Source organism: Leptopilina heterotoma, unplaced genomic scaffold (assembly GCF_015476425.1).
Source record: "Leptopilina heterotoma isolate Lh14 unplaced genomic scaffold, ASM1547642v1 Lhet_362, whole genome shotgun sequence".
NCBI classification, from domain to species: domain Eukaryota; kingdom Metazoa; phylum Arthropoda; class Insecta; order Hymenoptera; family Figitidae; genus Leptopilina; species Leptopilina heterotoma.
The window spans coordinates 2,338,575-2,365,665 of record NW_025111043.1 but is presented as its reverse complement, the minus strand read 5'-3'; the positions used below and the strand labels follow the sequence as shown (position 1 = coordinate 2,365,665).

Below are 27,091 nucleotides of genomic sequence, written 5' to 3'. Positions count from 1 at the left end.
AAAATCTGTAAAAAGTTCCTTAACTTTTACAAACAATTTACACTTAAAATTAACATTCATAAATTACATGTCAAAAAGATGTTCTGATTTAAATTACATTATATAATACTAATAATATTATAAGATTTTTTTTTTAAATTAAAATCACAAAAATACAAAAAAACATTAATTTAAATAAAACGTTAGAAAAACATAACCTCACTTACTAATAGGATCTCTTCTCTCACATGTCATTCATTTATAAAAAATTATAAGAACACTGCAAAGACACATTGTTGTGTATCTTTACAATAGTTCAACTTTTTTAGAAAAAATATAAATAAAATAAAAATAACATTGTTGTAAAAACAGACACTTCGTGGGAAATAAAAAACAACATGTATAATTTAAAATGAAAATTGGTTATTTAATTATTGTAAAAATTGTAATTTCCTTTATCAATACGGATGTAGAAATCTACCTAATCATGCTTTCACGAAAATTTAAATCGCGTAAAACACAAAGTATTATCCCAGGCGGAAATTTCCAACCGGCGCGGATCCTAGCCCGTACTGACGCCGGTGTAACTGTACTGGCTCGGAACCGCCTGCCAACCGAATGTGAACGGGCATTCTACCGAATAGTGACTAGGCCAGGAGCGCGCTGGCAACCGGCTCGGAACTGGTATTCTACCGCCCGCTGACCGGCCGGGAGAAGCCGTTCCGTGTATGATTCAACCGGCTGGGATCTGGCACTCTACCGACCGTGGATTTTTCATTCAATAGCCAGCCGAGCGCTGGCATTCTACCGACTGACAACCGGATCGGATACAAATGATAATTTCAACAAATATCAATACAAAAAATAATAATTAATTGCAAAAGATAAATACTGATGACAATTCATTGACAGATCACTTTACACATTTTTTTTATTTTTTTATACACTTAAACGCAATTTTTTATTACATACACATTTGAAAAATCCTAACGCTTGGAGGTACGAACCTACGCCTAACCGAATATTTACGCACCGAAATCTCGCACGCTAAGTCCATAAAATTTTGGAGCTACCGAATTATAGGAATGTAAATGTTTTGAAGTTGGACAGTTGATGAAATTATTATGTAACATATAGGTTACTTTTTTATTTAAATCTCTTTGAATTGACTGAGTAGGGTCCGAATTTAATTTAATATAGACGTTATTGTCATTTAATAAGATCAAACACTTCTCAATATATTCAACTCTATCCAGAACAACAGTTACGTTCCCTTTATCTGTCTTACACACAACAATGTCTTTATTCATTTTAAGAAAGTCTTGAGTTTTCTTGCCATATTTGTTTATAATGGAAGAATCAATTATATTAAAATTAGTATGTAAAAAATTTTATAGTCCAGCAGACATCTTACTTCTGAAATCATTTTTATCATCATTTGGTATTAAGTTAATTTTCTCTTCCACCATAGTAAGAGTATTTTCTATGATTTTGCTTTTGTTAGTGGGGTTAATATAAAATTTTTCACCTAAACTTAAAAAATACATCACATCTTGTGGCAATGTTTTCTTTGAAAAGTTTTTAATCCAATTGTGGTTAACAACTTTATCAACATTTGTACTGTAATATTTTTCTTTTAACCAATTAAATTTAATTATTGATTTTTTAATAATTTCTTTTTCGTACTTATCAAATATATTGTTTTGAATTTTGAAAAAATTGTTGCAAACATCTTTATCAGCAATAATATTACGAATTAATATCATAGACTTTGTCAAACATGATTTTAATTTTAATATTGTTTGATTCAAATCTTTTATTTCAAAATTAAAAATGTTAATCTTATACTCAAAATTAATTTTATCAAATTTTCTTAAGATAGAAAAATTATGAAATTTAATAGACTTATTTTTTTTTTATTATTGTTTATACTCCTGCCCTATTGGCCTTAAGCACTTCGACAAGAGTCCCCGAGAAATACTTTTTGGATTAAGCATAACCATTCTACTTATGAAATTTTCTATATATTAACCTAATTTGAGTCTACAGCCGACTTATTAATATTTATTAAATGTGAGGGAAGAAACCCATCTGACCTACAACGAAGTAAATAACGGTTTTGGTTCCTTAATCTAATTAGTCTTAAGTTACTCTTAATCCAGCTCTTCATGATATCCACAACATTGTTGCCATACGTTCTTCTTAGACACTCAAAGTAGCCAAGGTCATCGGAAAGAAAACCTCTCATATATGCTCATATATGCTTATATATGTAATAAACCTGCTCATATATGTAATGAGCAGAATAGTAATAGAAGAAAATTTAGAGAGATGTCTCATATATTGAGAAACGATACAGTCAACAAAAAGAGCGACTTAACATCATTAAATAAGATCTATCACTCACTCATTACGAACACATAATACTTTGTGTTTTACGCGATTTAAATTTTCGTGAAAGCATGATTAGGTAGATTTCTACATCCGTATTGATAAAGGAAATTACAATTTTTCCAATAATTAAATAACCAATTTTCATTTTAAATTATACATGTTGTTTTTTATTTCCCACGAAGTGTCTGTTTTTACAACAATGTTATTTTTATTTTATTTATATTTTTTCTAAAAAAGTTGAACTATTGTAAAGATACACAACAATGTGTCTTTGCAGTGTTCTTATAATTTTTTATAAATGAATGACATGTGAGAGAAGAGATCCTATTAGTAAGTGAGGTTATGTTTTTCTAACGTTTTATTTAAATTAATGTTTTTTTGTATTTTTGTGATTTTAATTTTAAAAAAAAATCTTATAAAATTATTAGTATTATATAATGTAATTTAAATCAGAACATCTTTTTGACATGTAATTTATGAATGTTAATTTTAAGTGTAAATTGTTTGTAAAAGTTAAGGAACTTTTTACAGATTTTGAATTTTCGAATTTCACCTGATGAGGTCCATCGTTGATGGACGAAAAGCTTCGTGCTTGAAAATGATTTTAATATGGATTAAAAAATAATAAACAAACCAACATCTAACTAAATTATTACAATCCAAAGAACAAAAACATCTTATAAAAATGAAAATTTTATTAAATATATAATTTTCTTCTATTGGCCTAAACTGCGTTTGTCGAATAGCTAAATGCCTAGCCAGTTAGCTAATTGCATGATCCCTTCAGGCGAATAGACGAATAATAGTAATATTGAAGCTCGTTCGTCTATTCGGCGCCGATTAGCTAACTGCCTAGGCGTTTAGCTAAATGACGGATTCTTCTATTTGCCTACGACATATATAAAACATGATATGGTGTAGATTTTTCAAAAAAATTTAATAAAAAAATATGTTTGAATTTTAAAAATTATTTTTTTTAAGATTATTTCAAAAATTTTAAATTTTTTTGTCCAACTTTGACGTCCTGCTTATTCAAAGAAAAAAAATTACAGGTTAGAGTAGAACGGGGTGCGGCAGACAACGGGGCGAGGCAGCCAATTGCTTCTTATTTCTGCATCATTTTTTCAAATCGTGCGCTGTTGATAATGTAGAGTGTTTATAGTAGTTTACTTTAGTTGCTAACAGATGGGCATTATTGCTGCAGCAGTTTAGCAGTGACAGTATCATTTATGAAGACAGACATTTTGGATGTAACTTTTCTAAGAGTTATTTTTGTAATTTTAGTTAATTGAGTTACACGAATGAAATTCTTGTAAAGTGATTTTCAATGCAGAATTTAGTGCTGAAGACGATGGTGTAAATGAAATTGCGATATTTTTAATACTACGGGTTTTTTGAATGTTTTCTTAAAAAAGTACTTCCCGTGCAGAAATCGACACTTTTGTTCCCGATTACCGCCCTGGCCCCGGTCGGGTTTTTATGATCTGGCCCCGACTTCGTGGCCCCGACCAGGACCAGGCCGGGTTTGCCCAAGGATCTACAAACAGCGCACAATGGGATTTTTTTTACAATTTACTGTTTAAAACTATCTACAGCCTACAATTCTTAACCGGTTTTAGTATTCTTTATTTGAAATTAAAGGCGAATAAATTCTTAAGACATCCCTTAAGGTCAATTCTTTAGTTCTTAATTGTTTATAATTTTTATTTTCAATCAAAGTTAACAAATTAATACAATTTTTCAAAAAAGAAGTTTATTTTCTTATTCCGTTGCTGCATATGATCTGAATCAGTTCAAATTAATACAATATGACCACCACACAATTAATAAAACAGAAAGTAATTTATATCAATTGTTATAAACAATATTAATTAACAAATAGTTAACTTTGATTTCTTTCCACTAAAAAATGTTTTTTTCACCTTTTCTTTTTAACTTAAGTTCATTTAAAGAATATTTGTCCTTTTTGATTATAAAATAACTTATTTAAATTGTTATAAACAATATTAATTAACAAATAGTTAACATTGATTCCTATTCCACTAAAAATTTTTTTTTCACATTTTCTTTTTAATTTAAGTCTATTTAAAAAATATTTGTCCTTTTTGATTAAAAAATAACTTATTTAAATTGTTATAAACAATATATTAAATAACAAATAGTTATGTAACTTATGTTCCTGTCCACCAAAAATTTTTTTTTCACGTTTACTATTTTATTTAGATAATGTTAAAAGACCACGGATATATAATATTAAATATTTAAATAAGTTATATTATCAGCAAAAAGACATATATTCTTTAAAAGAACCTAAGTAAAAAAATTTGTAACAAAAATTTTTTTTTGGACAGGATCATAAGTTAACTATTTGTTAATTAATATTGTTTATAACAGTTTAAATAAGTTATTTTTTAATCATAAAGGAAAAATATTTTTCAAATGAACTAAAATTAAAAAGAAAATGTGAAAAAAAAATGTTTATTGGAGAGGAATCAAAGTTAACTATTTGTTAATTAATGTTGTTTATGACAATTGAAATATATTACTTTATGGGTTTTTAATTGTCTGCTGGTAATATTGGATTAATTTGAACTGATTTAGAGCATGTGCAGTAACGGAATAAGAAAATAAACGTCCGTTTTTAGAAAATTGTGTTAATTTGTTAACTTTGATTGAAATTTGAAAATAAAAATTATAAACAATTAAAAACTCAAAAATTGGCCTCGAGGGATGTCTTAAGAATTTATTCTCCTTTAATTTAAAACAATAGGACAAACGCACCAATTGTCGAGGGTGAACCATTTGTCGATGTTATCATGGTAATAACCAAAAATATTGCATAAAATGTTAAATTTATTTGTGGTTACAATATTAACATTATTTTTGACATTTATAGCTCTTAAAAACTCTGAATTATTTTTCACACTTAAATTGAAATTCCATGTTTAAGGCAAAAAAATAAATTATTATTAATTAATAATTTTTAGTATTATTGTGAATTATTAATAATAAAAAATTTTTTATTATTTTAAAAAATAGTTAAATTATAAATAATAGAGAATCAATAATTAAATTAATAATTTTTACCATATTATTATGATAAACATATTAATTTATATATATATATAACATACATTTTTAATAATTTTTCTATAAATAAATATGATACAGTCAATTTATTATGATAGCACTGTATATAACGGTCCCATGATTCAAAAGAAAGTTTAAGCGAGGTCGCTTCCAAGCTTGCGTGGCTATGCGGTATGTGTATTGGACTTGCGTCCTCGAGGTCTAGGGTTCGATCCCCCGTGCGTGCGATATTTTTCCGTCTTAGTTTTAAGTGTTTTGTGTATAATTCTTAATAAGGGAGCGTTCACAAATTACGTAACGCTAATTTTTAAAAATTTTGACCCCCCCTCCCCCCATGTAACACACTGTTACATACATTAGCGCCATTTTTTCTGCTGTACATAACAAATAGCTAGACCCCCCCCCTCCCCTTTATAATGTTACGTAATTTGTGAACGCTCCCTAATGTTACATAAAGTATAGGTTTAAATAATTATTAACAATAATAATAATAATAAATTAGGCATTAATTTAAATAAGATAGTCTGTCTAAATTAATGAAAGAAAATAAGAAAAATATTTTTTTAAAAACTTAGTTCAATAAAAGCAATTCTAATAATTATTTACATTTTTAATGACACTCATAAAAGTTTATTTACTACAAAAATATTAATAATAATTATTAATATTGAAGTAAATACTCCCCATGCTTTCATAATCAAATAACGAGCTTTAATATAATAAAATGCAGTCAGTATTGAATTTCTACCTGGGTAGCGAAAAGATCGGGGGAAATCCCATGGCCCCGACCGGGTCCCGACAGGGCGGACAGATCGGGCAAAGTGCCATGGCGCCGGTCGGTTTTAGTGTTTCAACCTGGCCCCGGTCAAAATTTCTGCACGGGTTGTGGGGTTAGGCAGCCAACGCTAAATTTTTCGTCTTTTTGTGTCGATTCTATTGGTTCTTTTAAACGTTTTTTCTTTTTTTCATACTCCAATACATTTTAAACTTAACATTGAATTTTATAAACCAGTTTTTTAAGAATAACAAATTTATATTTCCTTAAAATGTTAATTTGAATTTAATTAATATTATTATTATAATATTATTCAAGTGTAAATTTTTGAAGTTTACTAACAAAATAAAAGTAAATTAGGAACAACTACCTTGTTATGCTTCACTAATTTTAACTTTAAATTATGTTTTTTATCTATTAAAATAGTTGGCCGCCTTACCCCACGTTTTTGCAAATATGCCAAAAACGTGGTCCTTTGGGAAAAGAGTTGTAGAAATTTTTAAGTGCAACCTACGTCAAAATGTTCTATGGCGATTTTTTAGCCAAAAGGACAAGCTTTCTAACGTGACATTAAAATTGAAAAAACCTATGCAAATAATTGCCTCGAAAACCAAAATGTGCCATCTTGGCTGCCTCACCCCATTCTACTCAAATGCTTATAAGTAATTCTTATTCTGTAGAAAATGACCTTCAAAATAAGCTTAAGATGATTAAAAATCATTCATTTCGTGTTAAAATATTTTTTCATTCCCTTGAAAATGGATGGACTCACAATTTTGGCCGGTACTGTATTTTTATTATTTTTTTAATTTTGTCAATACTGGGGGAGTAATAGCAGCCAATATTGAGCCATTAATGTCTGACGAGATCCGATTGCCTTCGTCCAACCGCGGTTTACCTCCCAAGAGTCGGTCTAGTACTGTCGGACAATACTCGGCACCAACTTGGCCTATACTGTCCATTATTGTTCCGTTTTTAATTTCGCACTTGGGGTTAAATGCTTTATTGAATAAAATTTCGATTTTATTATGTTCCTAACGTTTGAATTACATAAAAAGCGTCTCAACCATAGAACGTCCAAGGGGCCTACCAGAAGGTCAAATTGGTCTTCTGGAAGCACATTTTCAGCATATTTTTCGCGAAAAAAGTTTTGAGGTTAACTATATGGGCTCATATGGTGGATATCACGTCAAAAGTCCACCCAAAAAAAAATGTTGTCCAATTATTCCCAAATTTTGTTATGATATGCCCTATAGGTTAGTAACTTGTCGGATAAATATTTTTGAATTTTATAAAAAATTGTCCGAGGGGGAGGGGGTAGAAGTTCTGAACTTTTGCGTGACACACTCCACTTCGATTATTTCTTATAATTATAGGAAAAATTTTTAAAAAAAATTAGGATATGGGTTTTTTAGATTTTTTCATGGGCTTTCGAATGGCACAGTCTATTTTCAAAAATTTTTTTATTTTGACACAAATTTTGAAAAAATAAAAATAAATTGTCATTTTTCGCATCTTTGGGTCCATTTTTTCTTTTATTTTTAAATGAAAGCTGAGCTTTTTTCTGATGAAATACTTGTTTTTCAAAAAATCGTTTTTTTTTGTTTTCGAGAAATGAATTTTTGAATATAGCCCATCACGTCGTCGCGCCGCAATTTAATTTATAAAACGTTCCATTGAACTATTTTCTGCATTTTACAGGGTTGAAACTGACATAAGAACAATATAATGCCTGCATTATAGTTTTTTTTTTATTTTTTTAAATGAAAAAAAATATTTAATTTTTTAAAATTTTTAACAAAATTTTTTTGCAATTTTATTTTTAATTTAATGCATGTATTTTATTTTTTTGTTGGCTTTTTTTTAATTTAGCTGTTCTCAACTTTGTCTCTGCATTTTTTGTTTTAGTGCCTATACTTTTTGAATCTTTTGATGCTGGAAACTCCACATAATTTAAAGCCAACGAAGTTATATTAAGGAACAATTTTTCGTCATTTGTAGGAATATCCTGTCGAGTCAAAAGATTAGAAAAATAAGGGCACTAAAACAAAAAGTACAGAGACAAAGTCGAGAACAGCTAAAGTAAAAAAGCCAACAAAAAGAAAAAATAAAATACCAGTTTTGAAAATGTAACGAAATCAGTATTTTGAAGTATTTAAAAATTGGAGAAAATTTTTCAACATCAAAAAATAAAAAAAATGGGACCCAAAGATGCGTAAAGTGAAAATTTATTTTTATTTTTTCAAAATTTGTGTCAAAATAAAAAAATTTTTGAAAATAGACTGTGCCATTCGAAAGCCCATGAAAAAATCTAAAAAACCCATATCCTAATTTTTTTTTTAAATTTTCCTCTAATTATAAGAAATAATCAAAGTGGAGCGTGTTACGCTAAAGTTCAGAACTTCTAGCCCCTCCCCCTCGGACAATTTTTTATAAAATTCAAAAAAATTTATCCGTCAAATTACTAACCTATAGGGCATATCATAAAAAAAATTTGGGAATAATTGGACAACATTTTTTTTTGGGTGGACTTTTGACGTGATATCCACCATATGTAAAACACTTTATGTGCCTTAATTTTTAGTAACTTACATTTTTGTCGCATCTTACGATTCACAAGTAACTTATTGCTTAACATCTTATTCCCTAGTAGAAAATTGTCGTGGCATGACTATATTTATTCAAGTACAGTTTTAGTCATGGAAGTTTAATCTAGCTTAACTAGCGAATTACTAGACAGCTACTGCATAAGACTGTTAAAGAAAATATAAAGTTGAACTTGATTATTACTGCATAGAAGTCCTGTACAGTTATTTTCATGGCACTATCGAGGCGTTCCGAGAAATTATGTTCCAAAGTTTGTCGTGGCGTTAGCGCTACCGCCAGTTTCAGTAACTAAACAGTTGTGTATTGACATTTTCGAAATATTTTCTATAAAATAAATCTTTTGGTCTTACAGTTTTTATATTTTTAATTTTGTTCTTTTATTTTACTGTTGACACCTGAATAACAAAATTTTAAAATTATTTAATATTAAAATTTTAATTTAATAATAAAAATTTCTTTTAAATCAAAATTTATTTTTAATGAAAATTCCTTTAGAAAAAAAAACTTTTTTAAAATTCGCTTTAATTAATTGAGTTAATTAAAATAACTAATTTTTTAAATTCAGAAGACAATTTCTTCTCAAGATTATATACTCTTATTATATGTATAAATATTAATTTAACAAACCTGTTACATACAAAAAGTTAGAATTGGTCCAATAAAGTGAGGTTATGTTTTACATTGATGTATTGACGTTGACATATGTATAGCTCTCCGATCTGTATAACAGAACTGTCTATATTAATGACAGTAGCCAGTATAACAATTTATTACTAATTCCTTACGGAAAAAATAGACATAATTCTAGTTATACCCGCGAATTATTTCTTTCAGTGTATACACTGATGTACTTATGGAAAATGTCTACATAACACTGTTCAGTTGCTGGACTGACGGTAGCGCTAACGCCACGACAAACTTTGAAACATAATTTCACGGAACGCCTAGACAGTACCATGAAAATAACTGGACAGACAGAACTTCTATACAGTAATAATCAATAAGTTCAACTTTAGAGTGTTATGCAGTAGCTATCCATAGTAATTCGCCAGTTGAGCTAGAAAAGATGAAAAAGGGAACTGCTTTACCTACCGGTAGAGTATGGTTCTTATTTTTCCGGAATCGTCCATCGACTAGAACGGCCGTGATGCGTAAGCGTGCGTTTAGGTATTTCGTCCCAGTGTGACCCGAGTTCGCTCCCCGTTACCGCTAGATATTTTTCGTTTGAATTGAATTAGTTCTTCATATTAGGGTTTACTTATAAGTTTGTAGTGTGATAAAATAATAATATTTATTTCAGAGTTGTGCTTAATTCAAGGAAAAAGTGAATGTTGTTTAATGTAAAAAAATGACATGTGTACAAGAATCAGTAATGTTTATAATTTTTTTTTAATTATGTAGTTATTTAAAACTAATTTTACAGATAATTTATTATAAATCATTTATTATACGGATCAACAGATACACCAACAGTAAAAATATAGTTTCGTAAAATTTTAATTTATTTAATTTGTTGACAAAAAAATTTAACGTTATATTTTCAAATTTGTACGTGTTTAATACGAAACGTCAATATAAAGAAAGTTTTGACATTTCCAAGTGAATTATTTTGTATAGTTTTTCTACAGGACTGATGATAAGAAACTGCAAAATTTGACTGGACAATAACTTGAAGAAATTAGCGTGACATCACTTTATAGTTGTTAGCCAGTTTAACTGTAAAGTGCCTTGAAATTTTCCAGTGGAACTGTCCAGTGCCCTTAAAGATACTATGACAAATTTTTACTAGGGTTGCGCCAGAAACATCTTAATTTAAGATACTTTAAAAAACTTGCCGAAGTAACTTACTTTTATAAGATGAAAGAAAAATTTGGATCACTGCTAAAACGTATATAAAACATCTTAGAAATCAATAAGATACTTTAATACATCTTATTTTAAGATGTAAGATGCCATTTTTCCATCTTACATCTTATTTTAAGATATAAAAAACACCTATTTTTGCAGTGTTCCTGAAGGCAGCCGCCTTGGAGTTTTATCATTAAGAAATAATGTATTTTATCCGAGATTTTTTCAAAATTAAAAATGGAACAAATTAAAATTAATTTTATGCGAAATTTCTTATTTTTAAACCCGAAAGTGAATTTAATAGAATTAAAAAATTTGATTAAGGTAAATGTACATAATTCCGTGCTATCACGTGCTGTTTCCTTAAATTAAGTAGAATAAGAAATTGACAAAGTATTTCAACAAGTGAAAAATTTTAGCACAAACTTTGTTATTTATTAAATCAATATTCTGTGTTTTAATTGCATCTGTTTAGTTTATGTACTCAAAATAAAATAGTCAATCGACGACTGAGCGTCGTGCAATGCGGTATGCTTCGAGTGACAGCTACGACTGGGGGTGATCTTCGTAAGGATAAGAAAAGTGAAGTGTGGATATTTTTTAATTTATGTTTTCATTTTTTGATAAATTAAGACCTATTTAAATTATATTTCCTATTGCTGAGTTATTTTTAAAAGTTTTCTTTACATAAAAATCACTTTTTTAAATACACGGAATAACGTTCGCTCTTCTCACACGAAGTACATTATTCCGCGTGACACACGTAAATAGGCAATTACATTGTTTTATATTAAACTTATTTTAATGAATCTAATAAGAATATTTAATATGCTTACATTTTTACAATAAAAAATGAAATTATAAACAAACAAATGAGGTAATTGCGTGGTAGTGTTTTACTAACCATTTGTTAGTTAAAATCTGTTTTATAACTCGAATTTTACGAACGGAATTAGGTTCAAAACATTTTATATATGCGTTCATAATTCCGTGCTATAACCTTATTTGCTATAGCAGATTGATAGAGACGACATCCTTATCTACAATGCTCAAAATGTTTTTAAAGAACTAAATTTTCATGTATTATTTAATAACCGCGAAGTATATTATGTTATTAATTTTATTAATAATAATTATTGTCAAAAAGATTGACATTTTATATATAAGAACGTTCAATTGAGTGTTTTAAAAAATTATTAAAAATTAATATAAATTTAGTTTTCAAACAGATACAATAAATGAAAAACTGAGAATGATTAATTAACTTTTATGATGCAATTGTTTTCTTGCACTTTAAGTTATTTGCTAAAATAACAGAAATAAAATTCTCAGCAAGGGCCTTAACATGCCGTAATTATGTACATTTACCTTAATCCATCTTTTCTATATTATGCTAAAAATTTCCCAATTCTTTTTAACTTCATTAATCTTATTGAGAATATTACGTTTACTGCATTTGAAGAATAAACTTCATATTTAAATATTCTATAATTAGTTTCAATTAGTATTTTCAAGAATATATTTTTATTATACAAGCAAGTGAAAATTGATGAAATATGTTTAAGTAAAATTTAATTATATTTTAAGATATTTTTATAATTACAAAAAAGTAAATTGTAAAATTAAATTAATATTCTTGTTAGTTTTTGAACAAAACTTATTATAACTTTTGTTGCATTTAAATACAAGTTCATAGCAGTAAATAGTGTCAGTAGCGGGGAGCAATGAAATCTAATTTGCTTAATTAAAACATGAAATACAATTTTAATTACCATCAAAAGTTCTATCATATATTCCACGGATGGTGTTTGAATTCAATAATCAGAATAACGAATTTATTGAAGACATTAAAATTTCAAATATGTGTTGTTATTTCGCAGATAAAAGTCAGCTTTTAAATTTACATTCTTTTCAAATTTTCCACATTCGCTTTTTGACAATTTTTTCTCATAAATAATTTAACACGTAATTAAATATGCATAAGTATACAATTATTGAAAAATAAATAAAACAATAGCATTTATAATCTATTTTACAGATAATGTATTTTAATACGATTTTCCTTATCACTGAAGTAACGGCATTATTTTTGTATAAAAAATAAATTTGCGCCAAAGCACTTGAAATTACTGTAGTTTGAATGAATAAGACGAAAAAAAGAGATTTTTGTTTAAACAATTTAAATTTTTTCTTTATTTAAATTAACCTGTTTACTCGTACTTATTGTTTAGGTTACATCCTCGGTGACTGACGGTTATGTTATTATAAACAATGGCAGTCAGATAGTCCTGAATTGAAATTCCGAAGACCGGTTATCTCAGGGCTTTTTGCACTCGTTTCGAAGATGTGAAGAAAGAAATTGCGGAATGAAGCCGCAAAAAAAGGCTTTTATTGCTAAGAAGGCAACCAAACCATCAGTGGTTGTCAAAAAGCGTCGTACACTCATTGAAAAATCAGCGATGGACGCAAAAAAAGAGAAGAAATCCAAAAAATTCGAAACAGACAAAAAGAAATTTGAAGTAGAGAAAAAATCGCCATCAGACGAAAGAAAGAAAAATGAGGAAAAACGAAAAGATAAACTCGACAAGTCTGATGAGAAGAAAAAACAAGTTAAGGATCCATCAGAAAAAAAGACAGATAAGATAATCGAGAAGAAGACAGATGATAAAAATGACGACGAGATATTGGAGAATAGTGATAAGAAAAAATGTCAAAAGTCAGAGGGAAAAATTAACGTTGAAAAAACATTTTTTGAATTTAAGACGAAACTTAATAAATTCGATAAAACAATCGAAGAAAGGACAAAATTAAAAATAGACGAACAAATCCAGGAAAAGAAAATTGATAATGACGAGAAAAATATCACAATTGACAATAAAATACCATCTTTTCCATTAACATTAAAAAAGAAAAATGATAAAAAGAAAGAGCCAAAAGTACCAAAAATTGATAATTCCAAAGGAACCAAGAAAATTGAGCGTAAAAAGACAGACGGTAATTTAATGACAAAATTATCAGCATCATCATCTGCTCGTAAGAAGGATCCAAAAGTGAAGCAAGCAAAGAAGAATAATCCCAAGAAGACAGTATTAGCAAAAAAGTCAAATCCCTCAGTGGCGAAGAAGTTTCTCGAAAAGAAGATAAAGCTAGTCAAGTGTTTAGAAAGCAACGAATCGGTAACGGAAACAAATGAGGAATTAAAGAAAAAAAAGAAAATAGTTGTACCGAAAAGTAAAATTAGCCCAGAGAAAAAAGCTTCACTAGAAAAACAGGCTAAGGTCAAATTACCACCTAAGAAATTGATCCTTAAAAAGGAGAAGGAAGAAAAGGCGAAAAATCTAGAGAAAAAAAAGAAACAGAACGAGCCATGTAAGGATTCTGAAAAGATTTTGGATCTCAAAGAATTTGTCCTCGAAAGTGACATCAAAAAGGAAGTGTTGGATGAGAAGGATTGTAGGGAAACTAAAGAGGAGAAAATTAAAGAAGAATCAAAGAAAATTACAAAGTCCACGAAAGGGAAATGCCCGCCGAAGAAGAATAACAAAAAAGCCACTAAATCATCAAAGAATGATGACTCAAACAAGGAAGATTCAGCGGGCGAGGAAACGAAAGCCGATTCTTCCAAGTTGACAAATTTCAAAGATCAAGCTGATAATTTAGTGAATTTAAAAGTTGAGACTCTTAATGGTGAAAGCACGGAAAGTTCGAGTGCCTATGAGAGTAGTAGTGGTGATGAAAGTTGGCAGAACGGTAAAGCAAGGAGCGGCAAGCGAAAGGACAGAACCAGAACACCGTCCGACGAACGTGCAAGAAGAATGCGACTTTTTGGCTTTTGGAGTGGGCCAAAAAGGCACAGAGTCGCTTCACTAAATGCCCTCGCCAAAGTTCACTGTTTATATGAAAATGAAGCAGGTGGTGTTTACCTAGGCGGATTCTGTAAGCCGAAACCCGAAAAAGAAAAGCAGAAAAAGGCCAAGGACGAGAAAGACAAAGAGAAAGAGAAGGAAAAAGGAAAGGAGAAGGAGAAGGAAAAAGAAAAGGAGCAAATTGTGAAAAAGGAAAAGGATAATAAAAAGAACAAGAATGACGACAGTGCTCCAAAGAGAAAATTGAGAAATGTTCCTGGTTTACGGGGTAAGCATTGGGACATGTCGGAGGGTATGTCCTCTTCCTCATCGTCAGAGGAGGATTGTAAGAGTGTGAAAAGTGAAAAGGTTAAGAAGACCATTACGAAAAGGAGAAAGAAGAATGAGGAGGTGATGGACTTGAAGGATATGGTGGTTTGCAAGAGAATGGCGAGTCTTAATGCCTCGGCAATGTTGGCTGCTTCCTATTCCGACGAGAAAATTCGTCTTGGCTCCGATAGCGATTCGTCAAGTGAGTCTGAGGTGGAAATCATCAAGCGAAGAAGACATTGCGATGTCGATTTGGATAAGAAACGACAGGGCTTAGAAGCTGATGATGTTATCAAACCATCCAAAAAAGTCGTCATTGTTAATCAAGACACCGATGTCACCATTACAGGTATGTTATTATCACTTTTATTACATAAATGGTCAACAAATTTTACTTTTATCCTAAATCTCTCATCATAAAATTTATAAACACATTAGTGTTTTTACGATTTCAATCAGTGAAAATTCAATGGAAATTAGTTAAAATTGATAAAAATATTAAATATTTTTCACTGAATGACTAATTAAAAAAAACTGAAATTTTTAATTTGCGTGACTGAAATTTCCATTAATTTTTTAATTGGCTAAATACTGATTTTCAGTGAAATTTCATTGGTTGAAATCATCAGAATAGAGTCTCTAATTCAGATTTAAACAGTAATACTTTATTTTACATACTTTTTTTGTATTTTTTAATAAATCATCGACCTTTTCACCTATTTTAAGGAAAAAATGAGATTCTTCCTTAACCAATTAACGCCCAAATGTCCAAAATTTGTATCTTCATTTCTACGAAATATTAAAAATATCGAAAAATATTTAAAGATCAGATAATTTCCGTCCAAGGGTTATGTTTTTTTGAGTTTTATTGTTTTTGAGGTCAAAATGAAGTTTCGGCAACCAGGAAATTTAATCTGACGGATAGAATAGGAAAAAAACCAAAATATGAATAAATCGAAAAGTCAGTAAATTCTATTCAAAATGGTAACTTGGAGGTTTTCGGGGTCGCTGATAACGAATTTGAAGTCTGAATTTAAGAATTAAAAATAAAGGTTAAATTCTTCTAATTTAAAATTTTTTTTGCATACGGGTACGGAATTTTTTTTTTTTGCCTTTTATTTCTCGCTGTATCTTTTAGAAGGCAGTAATGGACTAACTCTAGCCTAGGTGTGTGAAGTTGGCTCCTCCAGTTTAATATTTTTAAGTTTTCTATATTACTTTCGATTGTCCATGATTAGTCCAGGTTTGTCCAACAAAAAAATTTTTTTGTCCAACTTTTAATTTTTTTTTTAATTAAAAAAAAATTTTTTTTTTAAATGAAAAAAATGACAAAAAACGTTTACATTAGTAAACAAACCGATTTAAGGGTTCGACAAATGAATTCAGTTGTTGGACAAACAAAAACAATTAATAAACAATCAATAGAACCATTTACTTGAAAAAAAAATATGGTTTTCTCTTACTTCACAACTTTTAACATTTCAATCGAGATTTTCTCATTTAAATTGGTGGACAAACCGATTTAAGGGTTGGACAAACGAATTCAGTTGTTGGACAAACGAAAACAATTAATTACACAGGTCCACAAAAAAAAATTCGTTGAAAGGTTCCTTCGACCAAACCTGGTGTATTATATGTTTTTGGGGTCGCTGAAAACGAATCTGAAGTCCGTTTTGCTCCATCACGTCAGGATTTTTCCTAACCTCAAAATATATATCAGATTTTACGTGACAGATAAAATTCTATAAATATTGACGGACTTACCTCAATCTTTATATCGAGGGTTTATTGAAGTTACTGAATACAAATTACAAGGCAGACTTTTAAAATACAAAATGGCGGATCCAATATGGCGATCGGATTTTGAAAAAATTCTTGAATTTTTACGAAACTTGGTATCGAGGGGTTTTTGGGGTCGCTAATTACGAATTTAAAGTCAGATTTTTGAAATAAAAATAAAGGATCTAATATGGCGGTTGGATTTACAAAAATATTTCTTGAATCCTTACAGAACTTGGTATATAGGTGTTTTTAAGGTCACTGACCATGAAATCTTTTGTGGGCCTGTATCCACGGCCACTCAACGTTGTGACGGCAGGCAACGGAGTTGTTCCGTGATCTGTCAGAGTCCAAAACTCACAGATACTAAGTTTTGTAAAAATTCAAGAAATTTTTATAAATTCGACCGCAATATTAAATCCTTCAATTTTATTTCGAAAATCTGACTTTAAATTCGTAATCTTGGTCGAAGGAACCTTTCAACGAATTTTTTTTGTAAACCTGTGTTATCAATCAGAAGAATCATTTACTTGAAATATTTATGGTTATCTCTTACTTCACAACTTTTAACATTTCAATCGAGTTTTTCTCATTTAAATTGATGGACAAACCGATTTGAGGGTTGGACAAACGAATTCAGTTGTTGGACAAACGAAAACAATTAATTATCAATCAGAAGAATCATTTACTTGAAAAAATTTATGGTTTTCTCTTACTTCACAACTTTTAACATTTCAATCGAGTTTTTCTCATTTAAATTGGTGGACCAACCGATTTCAGGGTTGGACAAACGAATTCAGTTGTTGGACAAACGAAAACAATTAATTATCAATCAGAAGAATCATTTACTTGAAAAAATTTATGGTTTTCTCTTACTTCACAACTTTTAACATTTCAATCGAGTTTTTCTCATTTAAATTGGTGGACCAACCGATTTCAGGGTTGGACAAACGAATTCAGTTGTTGGACAAACGAAAACAATTAATTATCAATCAGAAGAATCATTTACTTGAAAAAAATTATGGTTTTGTCTTACTTTAAAACTTTTAACATTTTAATCGAGTTTTTCTCATTTAAATTGGTGGACAAACCGATTTGAGGGTTGGACAAACGAATTCAGTTGTTGGACAAACGAAAACAATTAATAAACAATCAAAAGAATCATTTTTTTTTTGAAAAAAATATGGTTTCTCTTTTACTTCACAACTTTTAACATTTCAATCGAGTTTTTCTCGTTTAAATTGATGGACAAACCGATTTGAGGGTTGGACAAACGAATTCAGATGTTAGACAAACGAAAACAATTAATAAACAATCAGTAGAATCATTTACTTGAAAAAAAATTATGGTTTTTCTCTTACTTCACAACTTTTAACATTCCAATCGAGTTTTTCTCATTTAAATTGATGGACAAACCGATTTGAGGGTTGGACAAACGAATTCAGTTGTTGGACAAACGAAAACAATTAATAAACAATCAGTAGAATCATTTACTTGAAAAAAAATTATGGTTTTTCTCTTACTTCACAACTTTTAACATTCCAATCGAGTTTTTCTCATTTAAATTGATGGACAAACCGATTTGAGGGTTGGACAAACGAATTCAGTTGTTGGACAAACGAAAACAATTAATAAACAATCAAAAGAATCATCTACTTGAAACAAAAATTATGGTTTTCTCTTACTTCACAACTTTTAACATTTCAATCGAGTTTTTCTTATTTAAATTGGTGGACAAACCGATTTGAGGGTTGGACAAACCAATTCAGTTGTTGGACAAACGAATTCAGTTGTTGGACAAACGAAAACAATTAATTATCAATCAGAAGAATCAATTACTTGAAAAAATTTATGGTTTTCTCTTACTTCACAACTTTTAACATTTCAATCGAGTTTTTCTCATTTAATCTTAGTTCATAAAAAAATCTATATCATTGTTGTTATAGAAAATCGTTTATTATATTTTATGTATTTACATTGCGAAATGCCAAAAAAACAAGTTAATAAAGATTAACTTGTTCTAATCTTTTTAATTACGATATTTAACTACCGACAAAATTGTATTTCAACTTTAATTATTATCTTTTCAAAGAGAATATATTACACATGCCTACAAAATTTAGAATTTTGTCAGACCCACAAGCGGGATAAGTCATTTCCGATGTAATTTGTCACCCTGAATCCAAAACTGGCAGCGAAATTGCTCTATCACGTCAGGATTCTGAGATATTCTAACCTAAAAGAGTAAAAAAGGCCATTTTTGGCAACATTCGACTCTCCATAAAATCTATAAAAATTTTTTTGTATCATTGGAACGAATTTTAAAAAAAAGTACAATTATTCACCTTTAAAAATATTCTACACCCGATCCGACTTTTTTTTACTAAGATACAACAATTTAAAGTTTAGGTTACACGACCTAAAAACTGAAAAAAGGAAGAAAAGAATAATTGGAAAGTACTTTAACTTAAGCATCTGATTCTTAATATTTTGGGATCGTTGATTAGAAAACCGATGTCGGATTTTCAAAATTCAAAATGGCGGATCCAATATGGCGGCTGTCAAAATAAAAAATTGATCGAATTCGCTTGAAACTTTTTACTCGGGGGTTTTTGAGGTCGCTAATTACGAATCCGATGTCAGATTTTCGAATTTCAAAATGGCGGATGTAATATGGCGACATATTTTTAAAAAATTTAACGGATTCGCTTGAAACTCCTTACTCGGGTGTTTTCGAGGTCGCTTATTAAGGATCTAGTGTCACATTTTTGAAATTTAAAATTATTGTGGATCTAATATGGTATTATATGTTAGTAAAATCGAAAAACGTAAAATTCGAACATTTAGGGCATAATTTATACACTCTTTTAGTAAAGAAAATTAAAAGTTTTATTTTTCTTTATGAACCTTTACACATTTTTCTACAAAGGATCTTCGTATAGTTGGTTTCGTTTTTAGAATATAATATAGAATCACTCCTTTGCTTATATCTGGACCTGTAAATACATCTTTTCTCAATTTAGATATCTATAGGTGTGGAAATCTTTTTTTCAAGTACTCAAAAGACTTCGAATTTTAAGTTTTTCGATTTTACTAACATATAATACCATATTAGATCCACAATAATTTCAAATTTCGAAAATGTGACACCAGATTCTTAATAAGGGACCTCAAAAACACCCGAGTGAAGAGTTTTAAGCGAATCCGTTAAATTTTTTAAAAATATGTCGCCATATTACATCCGCCATTTTGAATTTCGAAAATCTGACATCGGATTCGTAATTAGCGACCTCAAAAACCCCCAAGTAAAAAGTTTCAAGCGAATCCGATCAATTTTTTATTTTGACAGCAGCCAAATTGGATCCGCCATTTTGAATTTTGAAAATCCGACATCGGTTTTCTAATCAACGATCACAAAATATTAAGAATCAGATGCTTAAGTTAAAGTACTTTCCAATTATTCTTTTCTTCCTTTTTTCAGTTTTAGGTCGTGTAACCTAAACTTTAAATTGTTGTATCTTAGTAAAAAAAAAAATCGGATTGGATCGGGTGTAGAATATTTTTAAAGGTGAATAATTGTACTTTTTTTTAAAATTCGTTCCAATGATACAAAAAATTTTTTGTAGATTTTATGGAGAGTCGAATGTTGCCAAAAATGGCCTTTTTTACTCTTTTAGGTTAGAATATCTCAGAATTCTGACGTGATAGAGCAATTTCGCTGCCAGTTTTGGATTCAGGATGACAAATTACATCGGAAATGACTTATCCCGTTTGTGGGTCTGAAATTTGTAGGCCTGTGTTATCTACTTATATATCTATTTTATAAATACCTAAATATGTATTATTACACTTACAACTTAAAGAAGCAAACAAAAATATACACAGGAAAATATGTTGTTGCTTTAAATTATCTTGAGGAGTATTATAAAGTAAAATAAATTTTTTTTTAAAACACCAATTGAGTAGTTTATTATTAATAACTGATTTTTGAATAATGGAATCTCTTCATTATTTATTAATTGTTTTCGTTTGTCCAACCCTCAAATCGGTTTGTCCACCAATTTAAACGAGAAAAACTCGATTGAAATGTTAAAAGTTGTGAAGTAAAAGAAAAAACCATATTTTTTTCAAAAAAATGATTCTTTTGATTGTTTATTAATTGTTTTCGTTTGTCCAACAACTAAATTCGTTTTTCCAACCCTCAAATTGGTTTGTCCACGAATTTAAATGAGAAAAACTCGATTGAAATGTTAAAAGTTGTGAAGTAAGAGAGAACCATAATTTTTTTTTAAGTAAATGATTCTACTGATTGATTATTAATTGTTTTCGTTTGTCCAACAACTAAATTCGTTTGTCCAACCCTCAAATCGGTTTGTCCACCAATTTAAATGAGAAAATCTCGATTGAAATGTTAAAAGTTGTGAAGTAAGAAAAAACCATAAATTTTTTCAAGTAAATGATTCTTCTGATTGATAATTAATTGTTTTCGTTTGTCCAACAACTGAATTCGTTTGTCCAACCCTCAAATCGGTTTGTCCACAAATTTAAATGAGAAAATCTCGATTGAAATGTTAAAAGTTGTGAAGTAAGAGAAAAACCATAATTTTTTTTCAAGTAAATGATTCTACTGATTGTTTATTAATTGTTTTCGTTTGTCCAACCCTCAAATCGGTTTGTCCACCAATTTAAATGAGAAAAACTCGATTGAATTGTTAAAAGTTGTGAAGCAAGAGAAAACCATAAATTTTTTTAAGTAAATGATTCTTCTGATTGATAATTAATTGTTTTCGTTTGTCCAACAACTGAATTCGTTTGTCCAACCCTTAAATCGGTTTGTCCACAAATTTAAATGAGAAAATCTCGATTGAAATGTTAAAAGTTGTGAAGTAAGAGAAAACCATAATTTTTTTTCAAGTAAATGGTTCTATTGATTGTTTATTAATTGTTTTTCTTTGTCCAACAACTGAATTCATTTGTCGAATCCTTAAATCGGTTTGTTTACTAATGTAAACGTTTTTTGTCATTTTTTTCATTTTAAAAAAAAATAATTTTTTTTTTAATTTAAAAAAAAATAATTTTTTTTTTAATTTAAAAAAAAATTGAAAGTTGGACAAAAAAATTTTTTTGTTGGACAAACCTGGACTAATCGTTGACAATCGAAAGCAATATAGAAAACTTAAAAATATTAAACTGGAGGAGCCAACTTCACACACCTCTCTAGCCTGCAGCTGAAGATACTAAAGATACTTTTTTGAAATCCATAATGCTTATAAAGGTTTGTCCACTATTTTCATTGTGTTATACTGTCAGAGTATCTCGGGAAGCATTTTAATCTGTGACATTTTAAATTTTTATTGCATGTTCTGGGATTGCACCTGTTATACAAATTTCAATTTTTTAAAATAAAATAATAAATTTTTAAATAAAGACACCGCACCATCAAAGCTAACACAAGCCTGCAAAAAGAATTCCGTTGTTTGAGATCGAGAAGTCATTTACCTCAGTATTTGGTGCGCTGAATCCGAATCTGGCAACGAAAACCTCCCATCACTTCAGGATTTTGAGAAAAGTGGAGTTAAAAATCCCCAAAATTAGAGATTATTGTCAGTTTTTGAAAATTTCTACCGGGTAAATCCGACTTGTCATAGGAGTCAAATTAAAGATTGAACTTTATGCTTTATACGAAGATATAGCTATATTGCCAACAGCAAACTAAAGTGGCCGTCAAAATTGGTTTTTTTTAACAGAGATCAATCATAAATATTGACTTACACTGTTCGTAAATACAACTATTTTTAAAAAAAATGATTGAATTCGATTAGAATTTGTTACTCGAGTCGCTGCGAATATGATGTCAGATTTTCAAAATTAAAAATGTCCGATCCAATGCGGCGGACAACTTTTTTAAAAATAGATTCAATTTGCCTGAAACTTCTTACGTATTAATTATTTTTTCAAGTTCTACAAGTATGCCAAGTTTCATCCAAATCGGTGATTTACACTTGTGTACATTTACTTCTAAGAGAAGAAATTCAACATTTATTTTGAATTTTTAAAATCAGACTTAAGATTTTCCATTTATATTTTGAATAAGATTTAGTGGCTTTTCGATTATTACTACAACATTCGATTTATTCAAATTAAATAATTTTTCGATATTTTGAGGTAGCCATCCTGAAATTGGAAGTTCTATTGTTCATGATTTGATAGACCAAATATTTTATCCACTAATAGCATACATGAAAAACATTGAAAACCCATTGACGGAAAATTAGCTAATCTTTAAATGTTTTAAATATTTCGTTGAAATCAAGATAAAAAATTGGACATTTGAGCGGACATTTGACCAATTAACTGAATTAATTGGTAGTAAAAATATATTCATTCTTTACAGTTAGTTTCACAACGTATTAATCAACAATTTAGGAGAGAACATATTTTTCTATTTAAATGTTTATACATTTTCGTAAAAAAATGTTTTAGATACACTGAGAAAAAAGGAATGGTTGGGACAACCATAGATATGAATAAATACGTTTCTTCAAAATTATATGGTTACTACATATATCCATACATTTGGTTGACACAACTATTCTATGACTGCCACAACCAAACGTTAGGTTGTTATATCAAAATAATAAAAATTTTATAAACAACAATTAAAAAAGAATAATTTATAAACATAATATTATGTTGCTTTTGGCATGCAAAATATCTTTACTTTAGTTATAGTTAACGTTATATGAACGAAAAAACTTATGAACGTATAAACGTTATATGAACTCGATAAAAGGACAGAAAAAACAGAATCAATTTAAACACCGAAAAAAATCTCGATGGTATTATTAACTATGACCCTATAGTTAAGGTAGTAGTCGCGCTGCTGGCTCTGGCCAAAAGTTTACCGGGCCGCTTACTAGAGAGGGCAGTGAGAGTGAGAGAGACAGTTTAACTCCCTACTCTATTCGTTCGTATGAAAATTGGTATAATTTAGTTATTTTTTAACTTTCTGTCAATATATTTATAGTTTGGTGCGGTTAAAAAATGTCATGTTTTTTCTATTCATTTTTTTCATCTAATTGAATACTTTCGTAGTTTTATTTCAAAATCTGACGATTAGTTATCATATAAATAATTATTAAAGAAAATTAATACATGCATTGGGTGCTCCCTCCATGCAAAGTGTATGAACTTTGAATTCATTTTTTGAAGCTTTGAAACGGTCAAAATTAATGAAATTGGTCTCATTCTGTAGATAAATACTTCAGGAATAAGTATGCCAAATTTGAAAAAAATCTGACAAAAACCATTTTACGCGACTAATACCTTAATCTTAACCTAGTAAAAGTAATAAGGATTCCTAATCATTATGGTTAGGATCGCTAGGTTGATTCAACAAATTCAAGCCTGGCAAAAACAACCCTGCAAATCCTAGTCAAATTGACTAGGATTTTAGTAATTTTGCCTATTTCCATATTGCGCACGCGTCTGCTTCTGTTCTGACAGTGTTTACCTCTATATCTTTCGCGTCATTTATCGTGATTTCGTAAAACGATTTTTTATCATTACTCGCGTCTATTCTTTGTACATAAAATAGAGTTCTTACATACATCAAAATTGCTGGTTTCTCGAAACCTCTGGAAATATAGATAGTCCATGTTTTAGAAAGTAAACTATTTAATTATATTAGTCAATTCTTTCAGACTTCTTTAGTTAGGTTTCAATATAAATCGTCGAAATTTTTACGCACGTGGTGACAACATTTTTACTATTTTAATCGCGCAGTGTGTTTGAAAATTTACCTTTGCAATAATTTGTGTATTTAAATTTATTTTCATTTGAATGTCATAAATAATTAAAAATAAATAGTTTTTGACAAGTGTATAAAATTGTGTACTCGAAATGTATAAAACATCATCTGATTAAGTATTGTATTTTGACTCGAAAATCTAGTGTCTATTAAAAAATTAAAATACCAAGTCGTGTTTAGTGTAGTGGTTATCGTTCCGGGTTTCAAAGTGCGTATTCGTTAGGTTCAGGTGTTCGCGTCCCCCCTGCGTCAAATATTTATTTCATAAGTTTAAATTAATTCCAAGGTATATAAATGCAAAGTAAAATATAAATATGTTTAATAAAATAATTAATTTTTTTTTAATTATATTTACTTTTTCTCTTTTATTGGATAATAAGAATTTGATTAAGAATTTCAAATAATTATGATAATTATGATCTAATATTATTATCCTAGTCAATTCGACTATTTTTTCCTGATTGCTAATTTTCCTGGTCACTTTAACTATGCTTGAATTTTATTACTTTGACTAGGATTCTATAGTTGGCTCCTCTCGTAACTAGGAAACCTAGTCAATTCCTGGTACACGGGTCCTAGGCATTTTTTTCGGTGAATGAAAACAGAAATATTGTCATTTCTGTAGCTAAAAGTAAACAAAATATTTAGCTCGTCTCTTCAATATTTAATAAAATTTTAAGATCTAATCGACAGTGAAATTAAATTTATACATATGCATATATTTATAAGAGCGATATTTAAAATTTGACGAGATTAATAAATTCATTAGACAAACAAGTGTTTGATGAAATTATAGAGGGAAAATTTTGCGGTGCACATGCAATATAAAAGCTAACATGTTTTCCGTAGGTGTTTACGTGAATCAAACTCGATCCACTCATCACGAAGGCTTTTGCAGTATCGCTGGGATGCAATATCGAATAAGCTCGACGAGTCACACACAAACAGCAGCTACAGCAGTGGCGACGGAACTTCATGACCAAGTAAATAATAAAATACTTACAGGAAATTCATTAAAATGCTTACATATAGATATAATTCTTTCGAAAATTGATCACTCTTATTTACATGACAGTGGTAACCTTGTTTCCTAATATTTTCTTAATCGAGCATTTTTCTTACAAATCTTTTTTAAATGAAAAATAATAAATTAATTTTTACATATTTAATTTAATATAATTTTATATTCTTAACTACTAATCAATTCATAATATTTATAATTATTTATTTTAATAATTTTTATAAATAAGGAACTAATGTAACTTTTATTTCATTAGAAAAGCCACTAATTGTATTACCTATTTCTAAAATTGAGATTTTAAATATCAATTTATTTAGTAAAGAAATCAATTCCAAGACTGAAAAAATTGGAGTCCATAAAAGTATCGCAAATTGAAAATTTAAATCCAACTGTTAAACTCTCTATATTAAATGTCTGATTATAAATAATTATAGAATTATGAACATGTTGAGTTTCAATATGGAGAGTTCTCCACTTGGGAACGCCAAGGTCACCACTAGATGTTTAGTTAATAGTTAATAAAAGTTTAGTTAATAAAATCAGATTCCTCGCCACTTCGTACCTATGTTGGCTTTCTCTAGTGGAGAAATTAAACCATCATTTTATCTCTCAAAAACTTTTTTAATTAAAAAAAATGTTATTGTGAGAATACTCATTTTTTGTAAATAAATAATTTGCCACTATTTGCAACTATTACGAACATTTTATGACACTTTTTGATCAGAAAAAATAAGTCTTTGGAAAATAAAATAAAATTTTTGTGACAGTTCTAAGTATGAAGTTCGGAGGTTTCACTGTATGTACTATTTGAGTCGAAAGCTTGCAAATATCATTGAAAATTTATCTCGATCTTGTATTTCAAGTGTCAATTATTTTGTCACTTTATAGCAGAAGCCTGAACAGCCTTGCAAGTCGTACACACCTCTAGGAGCGCTTTCATCTATGCAGCCTCCGGGGAGCCAAGGAAATCGTTCCAACATGTCTCCCAGAAGGCACTCTGCCTTTTCTGCTCCTCATCAACATGGTGAGTCCAAATTTTCTAACTTTAGTCTCTTTATATATTTTTTCAAACAATTATAGGGTAAGTCCGGAGAGTTGGAACACCTTTTTTTAATCCACTGCCATTTTTACGAAAATTGATAAAAACATGTCCTTACAATTTCAAACGTTTTTACTATTTTTTTAATGGGAACTTACAGGGTGTCTACTAACCGGGAATTCCGGGAAAACCGGGAAATAACCGGGAATTTTATTTGACCGGGAAAAACCGGGAATTAGCCGGGAATTTTATACCGAACCGGGAATTTTTTCACAAAAATTAAAAAAGTTTTATTATTTTAATTTGTTTTTAAAAAATCAATTTTTATTTCAATTTTTATAGATATTTATACTGTTCTCTAAATTTAAGTTAGTTAAAAATAATTAATTTGATGATAAAAAATCAGTTACCAATTCAAATATATTATGTAAATAAATTTAAAAAAAATTATGGAGTTAATAGAAATATTGTGAAATTCGACTGAAAATATGTAATTAAATTTGTTAAAGAAATTCATTAGAAACTTTTTAACAAATAGAATTTTCAAAGTATTTTAATTTAATAATTGATTAAT

The 27,091-nt window shown here is 29.1% G+C and overlaps 1 protein-coding gene across 1 annotated transcript in view; it reads left to right on the top strand.

The window, feature by feature from the left end:
• LOC122505686 overlaps positions 1-27,091 on the top strand; it is a 654,464-nt gene that overhangs the window by 26,605 nt on the left and 600,768 nt on the right. Inside the window, exons 2-4 of the mRNA XM_043617467.1 lie at positions 12,925-15,217; positions 25,307-25,440; positions 26,367-26,502. Coding sequence (XP_043473402.1) covers positions 13,060-15,217; positions 25,307-25,440; positions 26,367-26,502 — 2,428 coding nt within the window. The 5' untranslated portion in view covers positions 12,925-13,059. The remainder of the gene's footprint in view (positions 1-12,924; positions 15,218-25,306; positions 25,441-26,366; positions 26,503-27,091) is intronic.